This window comes from Pavona decussata, unplaced genomic scaffold, assembly GCF_977016875.1.
Source record: "Pavona decussata unplaced genomic scaffold, jaPavDecu1.1 SCAFFOLD_124, whole genome shotgun sequence".
In the NCBI taxonomy this organism is placed as follows: Eukaryota; Metazoa; Cnidaria; class Anthozoa; order Scleractinia; family Agariciidae; genus Pavona; species Pavona decussata.
Genome location: NW_028145538.1, coordinates 2,488,364 through 2,511,408, shown reverse-complemented (window position 1 = coordinate 2,511,408; position 23,045 = coordinate 2,488,364). Strand labels below are relative to the sequence as shown.

Here is a 23,045-nt window from a genome sequence, read left to right as displayed (position 1 = left end):
CCATTCTGTTTAGCGAGCACATCATTTTGAGGGAATGGTGCTGCAAAATCTTCAAAGATAATCAGTTCGAAAATGGTACTCGCTATTTTGAAGAAATTCGAAGTTCTAGGATAAAGCTTATCCTTCTAATTGGTACATTTCATTTACAAACTGACTGGTCTGGTCTGGCCGGCCAGTACTAACAAATGAAGAGCGCTCTTAGTCTCCTAGGTAGGAGATAGAAGCGAGAAAATTCGGAGAAACAAACCATTTTCCCTCATTTATTCCCCACTTTAGAGTTCAAAGCAAACATGTTTAGATGCTATTTACCTTCCAAGTTTGATTTCCATAGATTTAATTATTGAGAAATTATGGAGATCAGTATTCATTTACTGTGGTCTCGAAAATAGAGCGAGGTATTCGATAAAGTGTTTTCCTAGTGGAACATTTGCTAACAACATATACGCTACAATTTTCATTCAGGCAAGTGTTGGTTGAATAACAGTATATGAAAAGGTTGACCTGTATTCATATTGTTTCGGCAGTTTGACTATTTTGCATTGTAAACGGTTTATTTGGTTCAGACAGACCCCAGTAGTTAGTTCATTTGAGAAACAACAAAATAGTTCAACTACTTCTTTAAAATTACAGTTTATTTGCAATTTTTAAATATAGTTAATAATGCACTCATTAAAATTGTACTTTAAGTTATATTTGAATATATATTTAGCCATGATCCCAACGGTTACTGGATTGTTAACACCTGAAAAGGAGAAATAAAAATATATGTTGACAAAGAACCTTTACTTGTATCAGAGAGTAGTAACTGTTTATGCCAATTTGATTACCACTATATTAATACCCGAACCTTAAAACTTAATTTTTTTGCAAGCTGAAGACTTAAAAAAAAATAATGTTGTCCTGCTCTTATGCTGTAGGCCCCCTTTGAATACCAGCCATTGAACTGAATGAGCTACCTGTCCCCAAAAAGTTTATTTTAAGGCGAATTATCATGGAATGGAGTTTTTAACCTATTTTGTTAAAAATGGTGAAAAAGGACCTTCATTTAGCTAAAAAAAATCATTCTAGAACAACGAGAGGAAAGTAATCAAGTCACATCTTGAAAGGAATAACTCGTGATCTGTTCTTGGAAAAAATGCAAGAACTTGAAAAACCGTAGCCTAACATTTTTCAAGTTTCAATCACGAGACCTTCCCCGTCTCTGGTCAGAGGCACAGCACTAATCGACAGTTTTGATTTATAACAAAAATAGACAATTGGTTTTGTTTTTGCTTCTAGAAAAACGTTTTTGGATTTTGAAATGACCTTACCTCTACATTCCAATTCGATTTGGGAAGGTTCCCCAATTAGTGCTCTCAACTAAATACATTGACACTTTTAAACTAAAGCGATTTACCTTACCCAAAATAGGTTGACTTCGGATACCAATCAATACTAACCGGGTGCAGGTGAAAGCGCTGGTTCTTTTGCTATCCGTTTAGTATCCTGCTCGCTTCAGAAAGAGGCATTCGCGAGATTTGGGATAATCAACACACAAAATATGACGTACGTCACTGTCAAGGAGGAAAGGAAAGTCAAAATAATGTCAAATTGCTTAATGTTAAACAACAGTCCACCTAGTTAGTAATATGTAAGAGCAACCAAAGGGAACAGTCTTTCTTGATGAGGACTAGATTCAGCTGGATAATCATAATTTATTTTACATACTAATTAAATAACAGCGAGTTCCCAATTTTTTTTATCGATTCTGTAGATGAGACCTCAAAGGTATCGGGTTTTAAAACCACTGCACGTGATGTTTTATCGACCATTTGATAGGTCAATGGGCTTATGAACTATTAAATGAGTTTTTGAAAATGCTGTAAAACGTGACTGTGGAATCACGACTAAAAGTCTTGAGACACTTTACCGGCCTAAAGTTCTGCACTCCTCCACTCCCCCCCCCCCACCCCCTTCCTGAAGCATTGCGTACACTGTTAATCGTTTCACTGTCAACATTGGCTATACAAGGTGGTTCCAACTTTTCATTTTTTGGATGAAATCCTAAAGAGAGGCCATTCAAATGAAAGCCACCGAACAGCACTGCTTTTTCTTACAAGTTGGTTCTAGCTTATGAGATTATCTGAAATGCTAACGCGTACAACCGTTGAAAGTCAAAGACTGACATTGAGCAGGCAGCGTTTCTTTTTTAAATATAAGGGTTTTTGTTTTCATCACTCTGTCTAATGTTGCACAAGACAAAACAAATTATAATTATAATGAAGGGTAATGATATAAATATAAAGGTAACTGCTTATTATTAAAGCTCTTACTCTGGGTCGTCGTGGCAGCTGACGGATAGCCCTCTTTTTTTCGCGTCTCTCTGAAGTAACCTGATGGATCCTCTCCCACAGCGCTCACTTTTGATGTAATAAACAACAGCAAAAGAAAGTCAAATAAACTCAAGCACAGGACGAAAATTTTGACGATGGTAATTCGGACTGGCAATGTTAATCGTAATTGCAATGGCATTCAAAGTCAAAGCTACAGGAGGAAAAACACTTACAATTTGGAATGGTAATTGAAATTGAAATTGTTATTGCAACGGTAACTGTGATGGCAATGGCAATGGTAATGTAATGTTTAAAAAAAAGGAGCAGCAGTGTTTTATCGGGTTGCCGAGTGGTTTTAAACACGATAAAACACGTGCTGCAAGTTTTTTGAACGGCTTCAAAAACGTTCCTGGAAAAGCGTATGTCAATAGAATTCATAACAATTATGCTTTTGTGAACGTTGGAAATTAGCATACGAGAGAAACACCGCATACTAATGAGGAGTGTTTTATCAGCTGATAAAACACCTTATACTAATAAGGAGGAGGTTTATAGATATAAAGTCTCTGCACGTGATGTATTATCGACCATTTTAATAGGTCAATGGGCTTATGAATTATTTATGAGTTTTTGAATGTTTTGGTAATGCAATGACAATGAAAATGATAATGGTGATGGTAATGGGAATAGTAATGAGAATGGTTATGCTAATGCTAACTGTCATGGCCATGGCAATGGGGATGGTTAAATAGGAATTTCAGTGGAATCCACCGAGTGGCTCTTCTCTCCACTGTTTCCAGGTCGAATTGGAATTTGGAAATGTTGGTTTTTGTGGAGGAAGGAAAACCGGAGTACCCGGAGAAAAAACCCTCGGAACAGGGACGAGAACCAACAACAAACTCAACCCACATATGACGCCGAGACCGGGAATCGAACCCGGGCCACATTGGTGGGAGGTGAGTGCTCTCACCAATGCGCCATCCCTGCTCCCACAATGGTTATAGATATAGTTATACAGTAATGACAATTATAATTACAATGACAATGACAATAAAAATAATGGCAATGGTTATGGCCTTGATCTGCGTGAGTGCATGTTATACATAAATTGAAAGATCCTATATAAAACATATAGTAAATTGAAAGATCCTATATAAAAACATAACACCAATAGCCAAAATGGCAGCTCATATTTACCAATTGCACGAAAAAAACAAATTGCTTGTTACAATTCAAGTCACTTACAACTTAGGGCCTTTTATGTTGTGAATTACCAGAACCATGAGTTTGGTGATTTTCTCCACTTGAAGATTTGGCATCTCATATGTTGCAAAATAACTGGAAGTAGAAATTAAAACAAAAGGATGATACCAAACTGAAGACACTCACCGTGTTCTCAGTATAAAGAGTATATAAATCTGATCAGGCCTAAAATGCTCCTTGTCCATTTATCTCAATTATTCAAAACAGAGGTCCGAGTTGTACGCTCTGATTGGCTCCTATCTGGTGGGCTATTTGGCGATTGTGCAGCCAAATTGCGCGGAGCAGTCGCCTGATATTTAGCCGACGAGCTGGCTATAACCAGGGGATATTCCGCAAGATTGGGCGGGATAATTGTTTTATTATTAAAAACTGAATCATTGTATAATGCAATTCGAGGGATTTGATTGGCTTAGCGGCCATGGTATATGAGCAATTATACCATGGCCGAGAAATAGCGACCATTAAATTGTCTGCTGGTTATTCTTGCACAGCGAAATCAGTAAGATCTAGCAATATTTCTTGATTGTTTTTAATAAAACAATTATTCCACTTGCGCTTGTTGGATATGAGATGATTATAGCCAACTCGGCGCTACGCGCCTCGTTGGCTATCTATCATCTCATATCCAACGCGCGCTCGTGGAATAATTGTTAATTATTCAGCACATTGAAAACAAAGCACCGTTTGTTGCAGAAAGGCTGGAGACGATCTCTGCCATTTTTCTCCCCGACACTCGAGATTACCTATATCACAGGATATTTGTTATCTACGAACGACGAATATTTAGTGCACCACGATCACAATTGGGCAGTCTTGCAATGTGTTGAATAATGTTCATGTTCTACGAGCGGACAAAGTCGCACAAAATAGTGGGCATGCACACCTCGTGTTTGTAGGTTATAGTTTTAAGGTTATTGTATGTGAGCAATTCGAAAACTATTTCGTTCAATAATTTACTGAATATAAGTGTGCTGTATCTGAAAATTGTCATGGCTTTTCATTTTTCCCGTAAAGGCCAAGTAAAATTCATTGCGTCTCCTTAATCGCCAGAGTAATCGTCTATATTTTTCTGAGTGACATTCAAAACACCTCGTTGACAACTCAGTTTGCTTGTTATCCAGTCATAAACTGTTATTAAACTGATAACGTCCGAACACGAATTTTGAGTGCTCATTAGTTTACTATCCGGAAAAATAATGTGGTGTCGCGAAATTCCTTACCGGCCTTAAAAAGATTTTTATAAACTATACAAGCTGTAATTGATTGCTTGACTGCGTGTACAGTCCCTGCCCGACGTATATGGCACATACTTATTACCTTGATCTTTTATAAGCGGGAGACTTTTGTCCATTGCCATCAACTCTGGATCCGTTAAGCATGATGCGAGCGATTCCTCGGGCGTGGTCTGCGAACTTATAAAAGGAAATCAAATCCAGGTTATCATTGTTGTTGTGAAAAGCAAAACCTAAGTAGCTACCTTAGTCATTTACAGCAGACGTAAACAGCACTGTGAACCAATCATAATTACATATAAACATCGTAAAGCACGAGAAAATATATGATTGTTTTTGGGTTTTGTTTCTCATTGTTTGAGAAAGTGGCGCGCGTTTTGCTAACCAATCACAGGCTGGAATGTAGTAAATCAAACGCAAAGCAAAAACGAAGTAATATATCAAACACGAGACACATGCACAGTGTTTCATCACATATCAAACACCGTGAAGAGAGTTGAAAATACGACGCGAAGCGGAGTATTTTTCACGAACTTCGAGGTTTTTGATATTGTGATGAAACGCTGTTACGAGTGTTTGATATAACTTCTCAAACAACTGATTTTTGAAGGGGAAATAAGGATGCTAAAACGAGGAGTTTTTCATCAGATATCTAAACACGTCACGGTGCATGATTTCTCTCTTCGGCTTTTGAATTATTAATGAGTTTGAGAAATTACTTTCGACAATCCTCTTCAGAGTTTAGACTTACTGTCGTGGAAGCTAGGCCCCAAAAAGCTGACGAGTAATCACAATCTTCGCTCCAGTCCGGACAGGATTCATAATCAATTCCGTCAGTGTTGTCAGGAGACAAATTTTCATTTCCACAAAACGTCAATCCATTAACGAGATACCTAAAAAGCGTTTAAAGGAAAAATTACTAGATTACTTCATATAGAATTGGGCCTTGTACACGCTTCAACGTCAACTAGATCTTTAGCTTTATTTCATTTCTTTTCACGTATCGCTTCATTTCAGTTAAATTTACTTATTTTTCTCTACATTAACTTCAATTTCCGAAGTTAATTTGCTTTGACCCGTCCTGTACACCTCTACTTCACTCCAGTCCAATTCAATTAACTCTGCTCTTCAATTATTTACTTAGGTTACGTTAACCCTATTCAGCCTGGGTTATCTTTTTCGTTCTTGAAGTTGTTGGGTTGGGGGAAGGGGCTACACCCCTTTCGCAATGAGACTTGAAGGGTGTAAAGTATGTCCCAAACCATTTCCTTTGAGGGCCCCAAAGTGAAACTATGACGTCACATCGTGTGGAAAGTAAGTCATTTGTTCTTCACAGCCGCCATCTTGGATTTCTCGATATCTCAAAAATCGAAGAAAACCGTCCAAATGGGTTCAAAGTTTATCAAAAGTAATAAATAAGAATCAAAAATAGTGTTTAAACGTAAAAAAACACCAACAAAAACATGTTTTCAAAGCTTTGTTGCAGTGTAAACATCAAGTCGCGCAACTAGCCACCTAGAAATACCAAATTGTTGATAGATGAATTTTAGGAAATTAATGGAGGGGTTTTTTTACATTTGAAATAAAGTTATTAGTTATGCAGGCTTATTTGTCTCACATCATTAACAAAATAAAAAAAATAAATAAATAAAAAAAAACGTGAATAAAACGGCTTTTACTATTATTTTTGTCTCTCATTTCAGACAATCTGTCCCCGCTCTTATTCTTAAACTCGGCGGTGAGGCCAAACAAAAACAAACCTTTACATTTCAATCCTTATTCTTACCCAGGTAAGGTGTCTTTAAGAGTTGTGAATCGAGAGTTAGAATAGTCATGCGCAACTTTGTAGGTGCCTGACCAAAACATGCTCTGGAGAAAAAAAAAAGACAGAAGAGAATATTAAGGAAGAGGATTAAGTAATGAAGGGAAATTTGAGTGATACGTGATGTTGGCAAGATTTCCAGTAGGAAGAGCCTTGGTAGAAGACAAACCAATCAGGCTTTGATTGTTTGAAAAATTCAAGACCCTCATATATGTAAAGTATCATTCACTGCAATGAAGCTCCCAAGTGCTGTTGAATTAAGATTGAATTAAAGTTAACGATAAGGTCCTAATGAAATATATTATTTTCAGTTTGGATGCTTTGGATTTTATGACGTCACATGATTACCGATTACCGATTGTCGGTACGTAGAAGTTCATTTGTGTCAGACAATTGAGCAACCGTATTACGTTATGAAATGCTCGTATAGCGAACGTGGACGAAAATCAAATCCTGTTTTGTCCGACACAGAAATATTATTTCCATGTTTTCTAACGGAATTTGAAATAAAGTGTATTTTCAATAATTCAACGTTAATTCAGAGTAGAGGTTTCCTTTGATGGCAAGTTAGAGACTGCACTGTCAACCTTCTCTGATGCACTACGTGCCGTACAGTTCAGTTGTAAATAATGCCTTAATAACCGTGTTCTTGGCCAATGTTTTCAGGAATTTCTCAATCATTTGCAAATATGATAACATATATAAGTACTGCAATCCCTTAAAAGCACTTCAGTCCTTACTAGCGGTGTAGTCCGCATCATCAGCGTACAGCATAAAGCGATGCAATCATTACAAGCATTTTAAACATTGCAAGAATCACGAGCATTCCATTTTAAACGACTTCAGCTGTCAGTGCCAAAAGCATGAAGAACATTAAAGGCATTGCAACCTGATTAAACAGCGGTAAGAATTGTTGCTTTTATCTTTGGTTCTCGTCCTTGCTCCGAGAGGATTTTCTCCTGGTACTCTTACTACTAGTTTTCCCCTCTCCTTAGAAAAACAATGTTAATTTTCCAAATTCCAATTCGATCTGGATTATTGTCAGGCACTTCATCATGTGTCTCTGGCTCGGAAGATTTCGCAAGCACTCCCCGTGTTATTGACATTAAGTAAATTACTTTTAAAAGCCATTCATCACCTTGTCATGCATTTCCTCCATTCCAGTTTCATGAAAGAAAGGCTTGTAGTCATCTTGTGTTAGTTTACAAGGATTTTTGAAAGCGAACCCGTCGTGAAGAGCCTCCCAGATCTTGTTGCAGTCCTTCCAAGTTGATTCATCTGAACCCAACTTTTTGTTTTGAAAATCATAGCATCTCCCTAAAACAATTTCTTTAATTTGTGGAGTCGAGCCTTGGTCCTGAAGACTCAGACTAAAAATGTTCAGGAGAACTATTGCACTAGCTACAAAAGCAAAGTTCATCTTGCAGTAATCACGGTTGCCGATTTTCCTGGGAAAATATTAAAATAAGGAAAAATTCATTCATCAGACCTATAAAGACCAGTTTACTCATATAATTTAAGATGTTACATGTAGAATCATTCCCTTTCAATTAAGGGAGCAATGTTATCTATTTATAACGTCACTTCGAATAGCCACAAAATATATTTTTATGATTCAGTTTTGTTCAGTAAACAATTATTCTACCATTATACAGAAACTAGTATTCATTATATTTGGCTCTGAATGGCCGGGATCAGTGGAAATGAACTGCAACTTGTGGAATGCGAAACCACTCTTCAACCGCTTCCCTCAGAGAGAATTCTCTGGTCTTTGAAAAGAGATGGCGTTGTGTATTGGATAGTTACTGAAGCCGGTAGCAATATGTGATATATTGCGACCGCAATTTATCACATAATGCTGTCGGCCGAAGTCACTATCCAACAGTGAAAAGAAATCCTGCAAACTTTGAATGTGTTACAAATGATGACCTCTATGATTCATCAAATTGAAGAAAATATTTGTATGTCAGTACTTGTAACTATTTAATCAAGTTGCATAAAATGTTCAGTAGTTATCATTGTCGATCTGATAACATGTTCAAAGCCTTTTTCATTGTTGTTCAAGTTACAGGTAATGAAATACAACCTTCTAGATTGAACTTGTTTGTAGGTCCAAAAGCTACACGATAGTTAAAAAGATGTATAGCCCGTGAAACACCCAATACATAACCAACGAGCGCCTAGCGCGAGTTGGTTATGATCACTTCATATCCAACAAGGTCGAATGGAATAATTGTTTTAGTATATTCTCAAATCGGGTTTTTGCCGCCGATTTTTATTTCACAATTTTACAAAGCGGTCAAAATAGCATACAACTTCCGGTCACATGCGCGCCGTGATCACCTGATCATTATATCACTGGATGAGCTGAATGAAATTTGACAGTTACACAAACGACAAACTGGAATAATCGTTTCAGTATATTCTCAAATCAGGTTTTTGCCGCCTATTTTTATTTCAACAATTTTACATAGCGGTCAAAAGAGCATACAACTTCCGGTCACATGCGCGCCGTGATCACCTGATTATTACATCACTGGATGAGCTGAATGAAATTTGACAGCTACACAAACGACAAACTGTGGTCAACTGTTAACGAAAACCAACCTTGAAATATTCAACCGTTCAAATGCAAGGAAAAAAGACGGCTTCGGAAGCTTTCAAGTGGTTAAATAGTGTTCAAAGTTCAGGAAGATTTTCCTGATTCTCCGCCTCCGTAATAGTTGTGAACTTGGACATTGCAGTTGAAAAAAACCTGCGGAAAGCTTCTTCGCTTGCTTTGCCGAACCTCGGTATTTACGAACTGATTTTGGACTAAAACTGTCCCTTCACTTTGAGGTTGCCGTTCTTGCTGGCCATGGCATTCGTTTTCTTTCTCAGCTGCAGAGATAGCAGTGCATGGGGAAGCTTCGGAAGCTCCGGCGGAGACAAAATCACTGAGAACGTGTGACATCTTCTTCTGCTGTTCTATGGATGGGCGATCCTTGTTCGATTCGACCGCCTGGTCTGATCTGTGTCCCGTAACAGATTTTATGTGTCTGGTTTCACAGTTGTGGTCAGACAGAACTGTAACTGCTGTCGCCCTCAGGCAGTGGTTGGTTAGATGGGGCTCTATGCCAGCTCGCCTGCTCATATTTTTCAACATGTTGTCCAGCGTCCTCGAGCCAACCGGGGAGTTGCAATACATGATTTTGTTATCTGCTGGACTGAAGTTCTGTTTTTGGCCCACTCTTAGTTTTTGGAAAAGAGCGTTCAGGTGATCTAGGTAGTTTTTGATTGTTTTCACTTGGCACCTCTGAGAACCAGCAACGGCAAAGATCTTCGCGTCGAATTCATCCTCAGCCGGAGTCTCCAAGGTCGCCTTGATGATTTTTTGTGCTGAGCAGTGAACTAGGCTGTCGTCTGTTTAACTCAAAATACTCGACACCTTGTGGCGTTGTTCTTAGGGAGAGCATTCCAGGGTTCAACTGCCGCTGATTTTCTCTTCCTCGTCGTCCGAAGAAAAGGGTGAGATAAAACCACGCCGTTCTCTACAGTTGGGCTGGATTTTGACTGTCGGCCGGCCCAAGTTCGCCGCTTTCAAAGAGCCTCTGGATTTGATCTTTTGACATTGCTTTCTTGTGGACAATATCAGCTATTTTACCCGTCTTTCTGAGATCCTTTACAAAGGCATCCAAAATTTTATTGGCTTCGGTAAACACAGCGTCGGAGATGATAGAAAAGGCTTGTTGTTTGCACTCGGTGGCGAGTGAAGAAAGCAATCTATGTGTAGAAACATTTAAAGCATTCATTTAGCTCCTCTTTGGACATGTCTTCAATTCGTTTCGAAAAATTTTGTGGCAACAGGACTTGACAGCCATTCTGTAAATAACAAGGTGAGAATTTTTGTCGTTGTTACGCAGTTATAAAATTATCAAAATATCGACAATGAACGTAACAGTTGTTGCTAGCTTTTGAGTAAAAATCCCAGATACGTACCATTAAATATGTTCATGCCGAACTTTGTGGCTTTCTTTGTTTTTTTCTGGAACAGCATTGTCTAGTATCTCTTGAAGTTTTGTGGGAGACAGCTCCTGAAACCTGCCAGTATCGGTCATTATGGAGAGCTGAAGTTAAAAACTTCGTGCGGAAAATTTTTAAACCTGGCGCACTATTTTCCATATTAGGTAAAACTCCGACTAATGGCTCTAATTCTCAGCCTCAGATATTGCATTTCTAGCGTTCTGATTGGCTCACTAAATCCCAATATCAGCTCATATACCTTAGTTTGACCTTATATGGAAAATGATTGCCCCAGGTGTCACAAAGCTAAATTTTTTTTCGGCGGGTAGCGAAAGTTTTCTTCGGAAAAATGTGGAAAAAAGAAAAGGAAAGGAAGAAATACCAAACAATGCCATCTCCATAGTAACAACAATAAAAGCCACAAAGTTCGGTATGACACTATTTAATGGTACGTATCTTTGACGTTTCCTTTACAATCAGAAAAATTGCACGATTTTACGATTTAGATCACAACAACAATAACAACCGGTTACCTTTCAGGATGGCTTGCAAATCCTGGCGGTAAGAGGTTAAAACCGATCGAAGAACTTTCTCAAGAAGAACTTAATGCCTGCCTTTATGTTTCTACGCATTTACGAGGACTCCAGTTACAAAAGTTCATCTATGAAATCCGTACGAGCGGCGGCCATAATGTTCGTTTCCGTCGCTCGGCACTACTCAGCAAAACATTTGCACAAACGCTTCTCGATAAGCTTGAAGTTTAAAAACTTGCGCTGAATGCTTGTCTCAGTGAGGTTGTACCTCGTACACTTGGACTTGCCTTTTAAGTGTTTTAAAACGTCTGCGAGGAATTCAGTTCAGCGTAAAAAAAGCCGTCCTTGATCCCTTTCTTCGCTCTGCACCACACAGCAAAATATTTGCTCCAATGTGTACAACTATTACGCTTCTCGATGAGCTGGAACTTCAAAGGCACTTAAATGCTTGTCTCAGAAAGGTGGTAACTCGTACATTTAAACATTTCTTGAATTGGACATGTCCGACTGTGTCCGATCTTCTTCGCTTTCGATTTTTCATTCAACTCCGTTTGCAAAGAGCTGCGCGTGTCATGTGATCATTAAGTTTCGCTCGCTTTGGTCGGAAGTTGCCTCAATATCCGGTCGTTTTAATTTGAAAGAAAGTTTTACTTAAAATAAAATTCAATAAACTTCAACAGCAATACCCAAACGCAGAGAATTTAATAAAACAATTATTCCATTTGCGCTTGTCAGATATGAGATTGGTTATAGCCAACTCGGCGCTTCGCGCCTCGTTGGTTATTTACCATCTCATATCCAACGCGCGCCCATGGAATAATTGTTAAATAGTCGGAGCTTTTGAGCCAATTAGAGAGCTAGAAATGCAATAGTCGGAGCTGAGAATATACTAAGTATTAATATTCCTGTGGGATGGTTGGTCTAGGTTAAAACGTGTATGTAAAGTTTCAGGTTCATTGGGTTATTTCACACCATAAACGGGGCTTCGTCCTTTTATCTAAATTGTCGCAGTTTTTATCGGCCCGTGACCGCACCTAGGCCGCATTTCAAACTCTTGCAATTTTCTCTAAAAATAAAATACCTTGGAACTTTAAAATATGATTTTCAAAAATAATTAACCCAAGATTATCTTCAGACGAAATATCAGAAATTGGACCAAGTGGTCGCTGAAATGTTCTTACATGCAGGCAGCCGCTCTTAAATCGACCATATTTTACGAGGAGTTTGAGTTACGAGTACACAGACTAACATCGCATTGTTTTTTATTTACTCAAGATGGTCTATTCCGCGTCTTGAGTGGATCGGTAGCAACGGTTTCTGTAGTTATCGGAGTAGACTGGATGCACAGGACGAGCAACTCCAAAACAAGACTTCAACTTGAATCACAAAGAGCTCGTTTTATGTGCTGAACCACCTGTGTAGGTTTGATGTTAAATCAAAATCTACAATGTGCGGACAATTAAAAAATTTTAATGAAAAATCATATGATACCACGCTAAACGTTACGTCCGTCACAATGTCGATTTTTACCAACAAACCCAAGCTGATTTGTGTCTTATTTGGTTCTGAAGTACGGTGCTGATTCCCTCTATGTGGAGCTTTTAAGTCTACTTGACCCAGGGGGCGGGGAAATTAGCTGGCCAATGTTAAATTCCCTCTTATGTCCCGGGGGTCGGGAGACCGGGTTTTCAAATGACTGATAAGTAGTAGCCAAGTGCATAATTATGGCACCAGAACAGCCAACCACTATCGATCGCATTCCTGTCGCACAAATCTTAAGCAATTTACAGTCCTTTACTAAGGTCCCAAAATCTGGAACTCTCTCCCAATATCAATTACTTCTTCATCTAATTTTTTCACCTTTAAGAAAAAAAATGTTGCAGTTTTTATCAATAAAACCATGAATTGACCAAGCCGCCCTTTCGCAGCACCATATTTTCTATTTATTAATGACAGCCTGGTGGTTTCCTGAGGTCTCCTCGACATTATCGTAAATTCTATCATTTCGTCTTTTTTTTGTAAGACAAATAAACAAATGATGATGATGATGATGATGATGATGATGATGCATAACATTGAAAATGGCTGTAAAAGAAACAGCTATATTCGCGCATTCCGAAAATATAAACTACATTTGAAAGCTCGCTACTTCATTAGATGATCGAAAAGATAAAAAAAATTCCTAACTTGTGTTTCCAAATGTCCCTAGAAACCTAGCTACTCCTTCATAAAAAATCGAGTGAAATTTACTGTGAATTAACGAAAAGCAGGAGAGGATGTATTGTTCACTTTGCACAAACAATAAAGTTCCACCGTTGTTCAAGGTAGTTAGCTTAACTTCTAATTAAAGTTATTTAATGCGCCTATAAAAACCGCCAAAAATTTCCAATCAGCCTATTTCACGTTTGGTAAAAAAAAAAAAGAACGAGTCACTATGCGAAATATTTTTAGTTGATTATATGAGGTATGAAGGAGGATGTTTTCTTGAGAAAGATAATGATAGGATAAATTGTAATAAATTAAAATAACCTTAAATGATTCTTTTTCAAATTTTGCGTATTTATCTTTCGCCATTTCGAGGTTTCTGTGTTCATAAATGTTGGGCGCTTTGAGCTATTACTCGATCAATCTCAAACTTTTTTCATTCCATAATTGTTTGAGATTATTTTCCAAAGATTTGACATTAATCAATTCACTAGTGTCACTTATTCATTAGTGCCCTTGAAGAAATTAATACAAACCTTATGAGACGAATGTGCCCTTCGAAATTCAACTACCTAACTTCTGGTCACTCCACATGGCCTTGCGTTGAAATAATAAAGTAATTTAGTATTCCTGGAATTCCACCCTCCAGCAGGATGTAAGCATGTGGTGCCACACATAATTTAAGAAAAATTTGTTAAGCGTGTCTGATCATACCATTGTCCCTCACGGGTACTTGTAAAACTTTTCGTCGGTTAACAAAGCCACCGTCCTCTTATCTCTAGAGTGATACTTAAGCACTTCAGATTTTCCCGTCGTCATTAGGTAATATATTTTGGTAAAGGCGACCTCAGCTCTAGGTTTTTCCCTCAAAATATATCTCTATCTCCCTCCATGTTTGACAGAATTATGTGTGTTTAAGTGAGAATTAAGGTTAGGGGACACTTTGTGATGTCTATCATACAGCTCATGAATTTCATTAGCGTGCATTTCTGGACATATCTCATTGTTTGTTGTCCAACCGCCGACCATTTTACACAATTACCTCCCTTTGACGAAGTGACTAGATACCTGGATAACGATGAGCTGTCTTGATAATTAACAAATCGACAGCATTTTTATATGGTCTATACTCTTTTATACAATGTACTGAATGCTACGCGCGCTGTGATTGGTCGTTGCCCATGATCTATTAGAGTACAGACACACGGATGACGTCACGGAAAAATTGTTCTCTTCGTTTTGCCCAACATGGCGCGCGGTTTTGAAAATGTTTGCGAGATTATTTCGAATTGAGCAATGAAGGCCCTGAGAAAAGTTTAGCAGGAGCTGTTTACAAACAAGAAAAAGAAGAAACCAAGGCGAAAGTGTTCCTGTCAATTAAAAAATGCCTAAACTGGAACAAATCTTCAAAAAAGCTGTTAGCGCTACGAAAAGGCTCAAAGTTTTGAAAATATTTACTCGATTATTCTGCTTTGAGCAAGTGAAGGCCTCGGTAAAAGTTTAGGGGAAGCTGTTTACAAGTACGATAAAGAAGAAAAGAAGAAGCCAACACGGAAAGTAGCGTTGGTGACTTTGAAGATTCCTCAACTGGCACAAATGGAACATGTACAGTCAAGCGCTACGAGGCAAGTTTATTGTGTTTCCTTTCTGTTTATTGTATAAAACAAATAGATTCCAAGTTGCCGTGCGTCTGTTCAGTAATAGATCACAGAAGACGTCAAAATGTGGTAAGGACATCAGTGACACACTCGCCTGCGGCTCGTGTGCCACTTTTTTGTTCTTACCACATTTTGACGTCATCTGTGATCTATTACTGAACAGACGCACGGCAACTTGGAATCTATTCGTTAAATAGATCTTAAAATGGCGTCATAAAATGTTCAAGACTTAACTTGGACCACGAGCCGCAAGCCATTTCACTGCCAGGTTTTGACCATTTTATAGCGTCACTTTATGGCCTATAATTGTATAGACCCATAGAGAGGCCCCATAAGGGGGGGGGGGGTCTTAATATCCCGTATCCCTGTAATTTTTTGACCAAATATCCCGTATCCCATAAATTCCGGTTACAAATATCCCGGAAACTAAAGTATCAGCAATTTTTCATATGTTACTTGCTACGATATATTTTATAATATTCTGGCGTTCACTGCAATTAAAACGTAAACTGCAAAAGTATCGTTTTCAAGTAGCTTATGGTGATAGTTATTGAAACTGCTGTCATTCAAAATATGATGCCTGTACACAACATGCTTGTGACATTTTTAGACATGACCCCGTCCTGCTTGACAAACAGTGCATTTACAATACATAGCAAAGGAGAAATATCTAGTCCTCACACAACTCGAGTCTCTAAATTTGTTTAGAGATGAGGAAAAGACCTTTATACTCCTCTAGTTGATACACTCTTTGGAGGGGATAACTTCCTAAGTTATGCTCCTTCTACTGACGAAAAAGCCTTCAAACGAAATACAGCCGATCTTGGCGGATCAAGCTTTGCAGTGATCTAACCTCATTGTTCCGAAGCTCTGGACCAATAGCAAAACAGGGGCGCGTTTTTGATCCGCCAAGCGATATAAATACGGGTGAAACATTTGAGCATTCCCCATGTCAACGAGATGCACATCTACACAGCGACTGATGAGATTCCAAGAGAATTGAAACTGCAGTCTTGCATGAGAAACAGCATTAGACACTCGCCAGAAGAAATTTCACTAGCATCCAAGAGACTCACAAGATCGCGGGTGTCTCTCTTCATGTGTCTTAGCTTTAAATATCTGCTGCGGACGCGAGCTAGGCCACAAAATAATGGAGGTGCATGTCAGCTCTAAGAACGCTGTTTTTCAGTTAAGACGCAACTCAGAGAGCTAAAAGACAGCGCTACAAGGAAGCTATAGCTCTCGAAAGCGAGAGACAACAATGATCAGCTTTGTAAAGACGAGAATCTGTTAGACACTCATATCCGTGATACTGGCAGACAATCTGCAATCTTCATGCAGCGAGATACAATAGCATAAACATTAATTCACGGTTTGAGAAATCCACGGATCCTGTATCTTCACAGATAACATTTATTTAGCGCTACCTGAAATCTTGAAGTCAATCCAAGCCGATAAGCCTTAACAAATGCCACATAGCTAGCATACACAATGGCATATCAAAACCTAACTACGGCTCAGACTCAGAGTGATCAGTAAGAAACCCTCCATTCAGGATATTTGAGAATTCCCCCTCACGATCAAGACAAACACCATTAAGCAGAGCGGTTTCATCACATTTTGATCTAAAGGGAAGAATCTCTTAAACAAAAGGAAAATCGCTTTAAAACATTTGCTTGTTTAATAAAGCAAAACTGAAAAGGCTTTCATCAACACAACGGACACACAGTGGTATTCGCGCAGGTCTGTCAACCCCATTTTAACATGCCGTAACGTCATGAATGACTTTGACCTGCGCCATTACAGAGGTCTCGCCTCGATCAGGTGGCGCTGCCTCGATCGAGTGCTGGTGCGCTATTTTTAGTACTTCATGTTACCCCCACATACAGTCAACTCTCTCGTAAGTGACCACCATTGGGGCACAACCAAAAGGTCGCTTACGGGAGGTGGTCGCTTACGGGAAATAGCAACAAAAGAAGCCTAATATTGGATTTATTAATTAATTACATAAAAAAAATATTACCTTAGCAGCTAAAATTAGGCAAATAGAAACTAATTTATTTGATTTTTTTCACATATTCAATCTTCTGATTGTATAACATTTTGGAACAGATCACTGTAACAGTTCCCATTTATAATTATCTACAGATCTACTTATAGCCATCTCCTCTGCCTGTAAACTGTCAGCAGTCCGGGGTACTGTCATTTAAAATTGAACTTTTGTCACTTCTGAGTAATGATTTAGTAACGATCATGCGTGATTATGTTGGGTGGTCGCTTACCAGAAATTGAAAACAAAAGAAAATGTCAATTCTCTGGCCTAAAAAGTGGTCGCGGTCCCTTAGAAAATGTGATTGGTGGTCGCTTAAGAGAGAGCTCTTGAAACAGTGTTTAACTGAGAAACAAAATGGTTGTTTACAAGGTGGTCGCTTACGAGAGGTGGTCGCTTTATGAGGGACTTAACTGTAGTGCCCATGATGAACCGATGACTGGTCAAGAAAATCAAAAACGGTTTGTTTTACACTTACATATTTTTCATTTATATCTAATCATCAACTAAAATACAAAAAGGGGCATGTATTTAGTAATCCAAGAACGTTTCACATCAAATTAAACATCTGATATGTTACAATTTTTTACGAATATTCCGTATCCCTGAAACTACTTCTCAATATCCTGTACCCCAATAACTTTTTCCTCAAATATCCCGTATCCCGGTAATTTTTTCCGCGAATATCACATATCCCGAAAACCCCTAATAGGGCCTCCATAGAAAACTGCCGTCGATTTTTTATTTTATTTTATATAATCACATGTAAAAAGTATGAGCAGAATTGGTTTTATTTCCGTTGAGAAAGCGTGCACGTTGCATCTACCGTCATTTTATTTTCTGTACTTTCATAGATAATAGTTACGAGCGAAACAGCGCGCGGGAATTTTGACAGTTGTTGTAAAAATCTAATTAGGTTCACTAATAGCAATTGCCATCTATGAATAGATCGGGACTTTCAAACTTCTCCATAAAAACAACTCCTCTGCAAAGGTAAGGAAATTCTGTTGAACAACCACCAGTTGTTGAAGAGAGATTTAGTCTCGTAGGTGGGACATAGGAGTGAGAAAAGTCGGAGAAGCAATTCAATTTTTCCTCATCCCCTCCCCCCCCCCCACTTTTCTGGTCCCCCTCCCTCTCACCCCCATCCCAAGGAAGGTTTGACAATACAGTCTGCCTGGATCTTAACCCAGCCACCTGCAGACGAAGTTCCCTTTGGTCATAGCCGTTGTAGAGAGGCTGTCTCTCTGGCTGAAACCTGAACAGAGTATTTGAGTAAATGTAATCCTGGCCAAAAGGCGTGACCGGAACAGACTTAATTCTGATCGAGCTCAAATGAAAAAAAAAGAAAGGCGTTAAACATTTTGGAAAAAACAATTAAGTTTGTTGTTTAATTTGTCACAAGGTTTTCTCGTAATTCGAAGAGAGGAATTTGCATAAATCCATACAATTTTCAGTGTAAAATTTTAAGAAACAGTACGCGAGTGCCATTTCTTCCCTTGTGTGCAGCCGGTTCTTTTCCCAATCATTTATCCTTTTCTTGAGGGAAGGCTGTTCCTAAGTTTGTTTTAACCTTTTCTTAGTCAACTCTCTCAGGCTCGAAATCCATGAGATATGCGCAATACAGCTAAGTAACCGACAGCTTTCCAAATAGGTTAAAAGCTGTACTGTTGTAGTTCATACCAAAATATAAACCTTTTGGGAATTCAAGAGTGGTTGACCGACTTATTAATTTCGTGCTTTCCTAGCTCATTTCCCCCAACTTCCAAGTGCGTTTCATCATTAAACAGATAGAGCTCTAAGGAAACAATATTATGTAGGCTGAAATGAGGGATCAGAGAATTAACTCTACAGTGTATGTTGTCAGAGTGCTTAGTGAACCTGTGAATTTCCCACTGAGCGTTAGCCCTGGTAAGCAAATGGGAGATCGCACGAGGCAAAGAGAAATGTTTTGAATTCGGCGGAAATCGAATTCACGACCTCTGTATTTGATCGTCCATTGCTTTACTGACTGAGCTATACGAGGCAAGACGGGAGCAAGTCGTGGGTGATAATGGTATAGGCTGTGTAGGCTGACGACCATCAATTACGAAAAGCGGAGCTATGTCTCGGAGATAATTACCCGGCTCATTTATTGTACAAAATGTATTCTTTTGGTTCTCTAATAGCATTTTCCTTTCAACTGTCTCCATTAATTTTCACTCGTTTTTGTTACCGTAGCTATATGTAAAGAGGATTGCACGTAAGGCCTAGCATGACTGTAAAGCAAGTCATTTCGCCCACGTGGAAACTTGCCCGCCACGGACTTACATTAGCTCCCCCGCACTTGGCAATTCCTCTACAGGAATTGAAAATATTAAAAATACCAAGTGAAGCTTTGTTTCGAAAGCAATTAAGTTCGGCGTTATATTTTTACTTCTGTTGACCTTATCTTCCAATGAGTTAAGTACACTTTTGGGTGAATTTGTTGCGAGTAGGCGAATCGCATCGCTTACCATTAGGGACGTATAAGGAAGTGTCACATTTCTTTCAAGGTAGTGTTATATGTCACGTGATATAAGAAAGGACCAACGATGCAATGCATATTTATTGGGAAAAATATTCACCCAATAGGTAAATGTTTATACATGTCAGGCTTTCTCCGACTATTGTTTGTTTCCTCGGTATATATTCTCTGTTCCGTTCCTTTATTATCGTCACGCCGTAATTAGCTATATTTTTTACTTTTCTTGTCACGTTGTAATTAGTTATATTCTCTACATTCATTGCCACGTTGTAATCAGCTATATTCTTAACACTTTTTTTTATCGTTCTTGCATTTACATCACACCCACTAGCAGATTCTGTTACTTGTATTGAACTGAGGCGGATGAATTTTCATCCGAAACATATATGACCTTCTTGAAAATTATTTTCTTCCTGCAGGTTCTACGGAAATTTGGTCAAAAACAATTGAATGGTCCGTAAACCTGGCAATTATTTTCTCGTTTTTGCTTGTCAAATAGGCGCTCCATTGTTTAGTAAACCATCTTTCACAAATAGTCTAGGGAATCTATCCTTTTATCTTGAGTTTAAGAATGTGAAATAGGAGTTAACAAGTTTTCAAGAAGTTTGGTAGTAAGTTTTTCTGTTTTTTTTTTAATTTAACGTTTTTGCTACGTTCTACCCTGTATTTTTCAATAAAACATGAAAAAACAATAGGAAGACAGTTGATATTTTCTATTTGCGCGTGGCACCTTAGAATTTTCTGTGTTTCAATTTATAAGGTGAATTTCAATTGCGTCGCAGAAAATGAAGACGTGAATAGATAACAATTTGACTGAGAAAACAAAGAATGCTGCATTATTTGCATTTGATGAAAGAAAATTATAAAAGTGCTTAACCTATCCACCCGAAATTCTCTATACTTAAAAGCACGCCCTACGCACGCAAAATTTGAATGTTTTGATGTAGAATTTGACAACGCTTGTCATCCTATCTTTTGTATTGTCGAATATCATTCTTGTTCAGAGATAGATGTTACACCACTTAGAATGTATGACATATTGTTCTTGAAGAGTCTTAGAATTGCACCTCACTGGAATCCGCGAACGCAATGAATAGAGCCTACATAGCAACTGATGTTATAATTTTAAAACCCCACGTTGAATAAGGGATCAAATATTCGCAACAATGTTCCATTGACGCAGCTGCTAAATTTTAGTGCGGGGCAGTACGGAACTCCAGTTTGTTTTCCCCAGTGTGCAACCAATTACATTGGCTCGACTCCAGCATAATTTATGATTTATGTACACACTGAACGCAATAGGTGGGGCTCTATCGACGGCACCACTTGGTAGATTGCTAAATAAGTGAGTGTACGCAGCGTACTGACGGCTGTGTTCAACTGCTATGTAGAATCACTTTCAAGATGTATGTATACAACACATATTGGAAACTGGCACTAGACCCGAGAAAGGAAGTCAGGCAATTATTAGGAACTCAACTTCGTTTGTTTGTTTGCTGTATTTGTTTTGTGTTACTTTTACCATAACAAATAGGTCGGAAGGGAGATGATAGGCGAACCATTTTATGGTGGGGTGTAACTGACAGTGCATGTATTCACTGCAAAGTGACGTGTCTTCCCTAAAGTTAATTGAATTCACGAATTGACTGCCAGTTAAACTTACGAGATAAAAAAATCCAGGTCGGCTTTATAGACTGTTTTCTAAGACATAAAATACTCTAAGACATTTGCGAGCTTATGCCTGAGAGCTTTGATATTTCTTATGCATGATATCGAAATGAAATGATTAACTATTCCTTTGTCGATACGCCCTTGTTACACGTGCGCAGGATTTGGTACTCGCCCCGTGATATGGCGGGCTAGAAGAAAACGTCCGAGTGACGTGCGCGAGACGTTCAGCTCTCTATAAGATACGTAGTCAAAGGATGTCACCACCATAATTTTTCAGTAAACTTTGGCGAGCTTTTGTTACTGTTTTAAGGAAGAGAGGAAAACACAGAAACGCTTTTAAAGTTTAACGATCTTTGGTAGCTCTGAAACCTTCAATGAGCTTCATAATGCCCACGTGGATCTTCGTTTACCGGTTTCATCTCTCAGTTTAGTCTTGAAAATTAAAGGCAATTTACAACAATATTTTTGGCTTGAGGAAAATATATTGTTGGACCTTTCCTAACATCCACCCTCCCATTATGGCTAACTCTCTGCAATGGTCGCGTTCCATCTCCCAGTAATCGATTTATTACAGAACTTACTTCCCTTTAAAACCTCTCATAACGGCCATTTTGTTTTAGGTTGGCCGTTGTAGGGAGAGATTCAACAGAAGCTAAGTAAAGCTTAAGCCAGTTAGCTATTAGGATAACAAGCAAAGCTAAATCTCGCTTACCCAAACTTAGTTGTTTCTCTTATGTTGGGGCCGTAATCCTTCGCGGCAGATCCTATACTAGTGTGGTGTACTAGGGGGCTAGAAAGAAATTCATTTATGTACTCCTGCCAATCATTTTTTCTTAACGTGGGAGGAGTTAACCAATGAAATACCGTTATTGATCTTCATTGTTATTTTAAATGAAACTTGTAAAACAGATAAAACAAGTAGAATTCTGTATACAGGACGACAAAAAAATCGCATAGTGGAAAAAATAATTACACGTTTGTTATTGTAGACAGCCCGGTCTGCGTACGAGTGCTTCTTGGCATGAGGTGCCACTGACCAAACACCTACACTAACTGAAGTTTTTACTTTAACGTGAAAAACGGCTGCTCTGAGACTTTTATACGTTGAAATGAAATCTAACCTTATTAGAACTGGCTTTTGTTACTCCTCTTCTTTTGCTGGCCAAGTTTTATAATTGCAAATGAAGTCTACTCGAAATTTTTCTGCATTTACCAGTTTTTCGAATAGATTAGAGTTCCGTAATAATCAGTGTTGCATTAGAAGTATCGTGAACTTCTGTATGAATGTGAATAAGAACACGGAAGACTTTGGGAAACATTTTAAAATACAAATTAGCGATAAAAAAGGAGGCATAACTTTCCGACACTTTCATCACCATGCCAAAAAAGTGATATATTTAACAATTATTACACGTGCTTAATGCTCGCCAGACAATCCTGGCGTGCATCGCCGCTTTGGCTATGATCATCTCCTGTCTAACAACCGCGAGTGGTAATGTTTCATTTTTCTTTTTCCGCTGGCGCGTACATTTTTAACTAATTTTTTGTGGGGCATATCATGGTATAATAGAGAGATCAAGAGTCGCGTCTACGGCAAACGACAAACGTGAGATTCGCGTTTATGTTATCTTGAAATAAAGAGTACAGAGATGAGAATAGTGCAGGCTAACTCCGACCTTTGATGCAAACGCAAAACTACTCGATTTGACAGAGAAACTGAAAACAGCAGGCAGCAAATATAGGATAAACATGGTCACGTGGTCATATCTCACGTTTGCCGTTTCCCGTAAA

At 38.5% G+C, this 23,045-nt stretch overlaps 1 protein-coding gene across 2 annotated transcripts; it reads right to left on the bottom strand.

Moving 5' to 3' along the window:
- Positions 1 to 612: 612 nt before the first annotated feature.
- LOC146469460 (ADP-ribosyl cyclase/cyclic ADP-ribose hydrolase-like) lies at positions 613 to 22,049 on the bottom strand. 2 transcript variants are annotated; one of them, XM_085123275.1, is made up of 9 exons: positions 21,967 to 22,049; positions 7,768 to 8,077; positions 6,594 to 6,676; positions 5,559 to 5,700; positions 4,893 to 4,987; positions 3,558 to 3,650; positions 2,313 to 2,402; positions 1,440 to 1,553; positions 613 to 742 (listed from the first exon to the last, which is right to left on the bottom strand). In XM_085123275.1, exons 2-8 carry the CDS (start codon positions 8,047 to 8,049, stop codon positions 1,478 to 1,480), a joined length of 861 nt encoding a protein of 286 aa, XP_084979401.1. In that variant the 5' UTR covers positions 8,050 to 8,077; positions 21,967 to 22,049; the 3' UTR covers positions 613 to 742; positions 1,440 to 1,477. The 2 variants fall into 2 exon arrangements, with proteins under 2 accessions (XP_084979401.1, XP_084979402.1); XM_085123276.1 differs by having other exon boundaries at positions 2,313 to 2,399.
- Positions 22,050 to 23,045: the final 996 nt, after the last annotated feature.

What these genes read in the sequence shown, in the direction of transcription:
- LOC146469460 (XM_085123275.1), bottom strand. Translation starts at nt 8,049, where the DNA reads ATGAACTTTGCTTTTGTAGCTAGTGCAATAGTTCTCCTGAACATTTTT. An exon ending in GGGGCCTAGCTTCCACGACA is followed by an intron (nt 4,988 to 5,558) that starts GTAAGTCTAAAC and finishes TCCTTTTATAAG; the next exon opens with TTCGCAGACCACGCCCGAGG. An exon ending in CCCGCTTATAAAAGATCAAG is followed by an intron (nt 3,651 to 4,892) that starts GTAATAAGTATG and finishes TTCTACTTCCAG; the next exon opens with TTATTTTGCAACATATGAGA.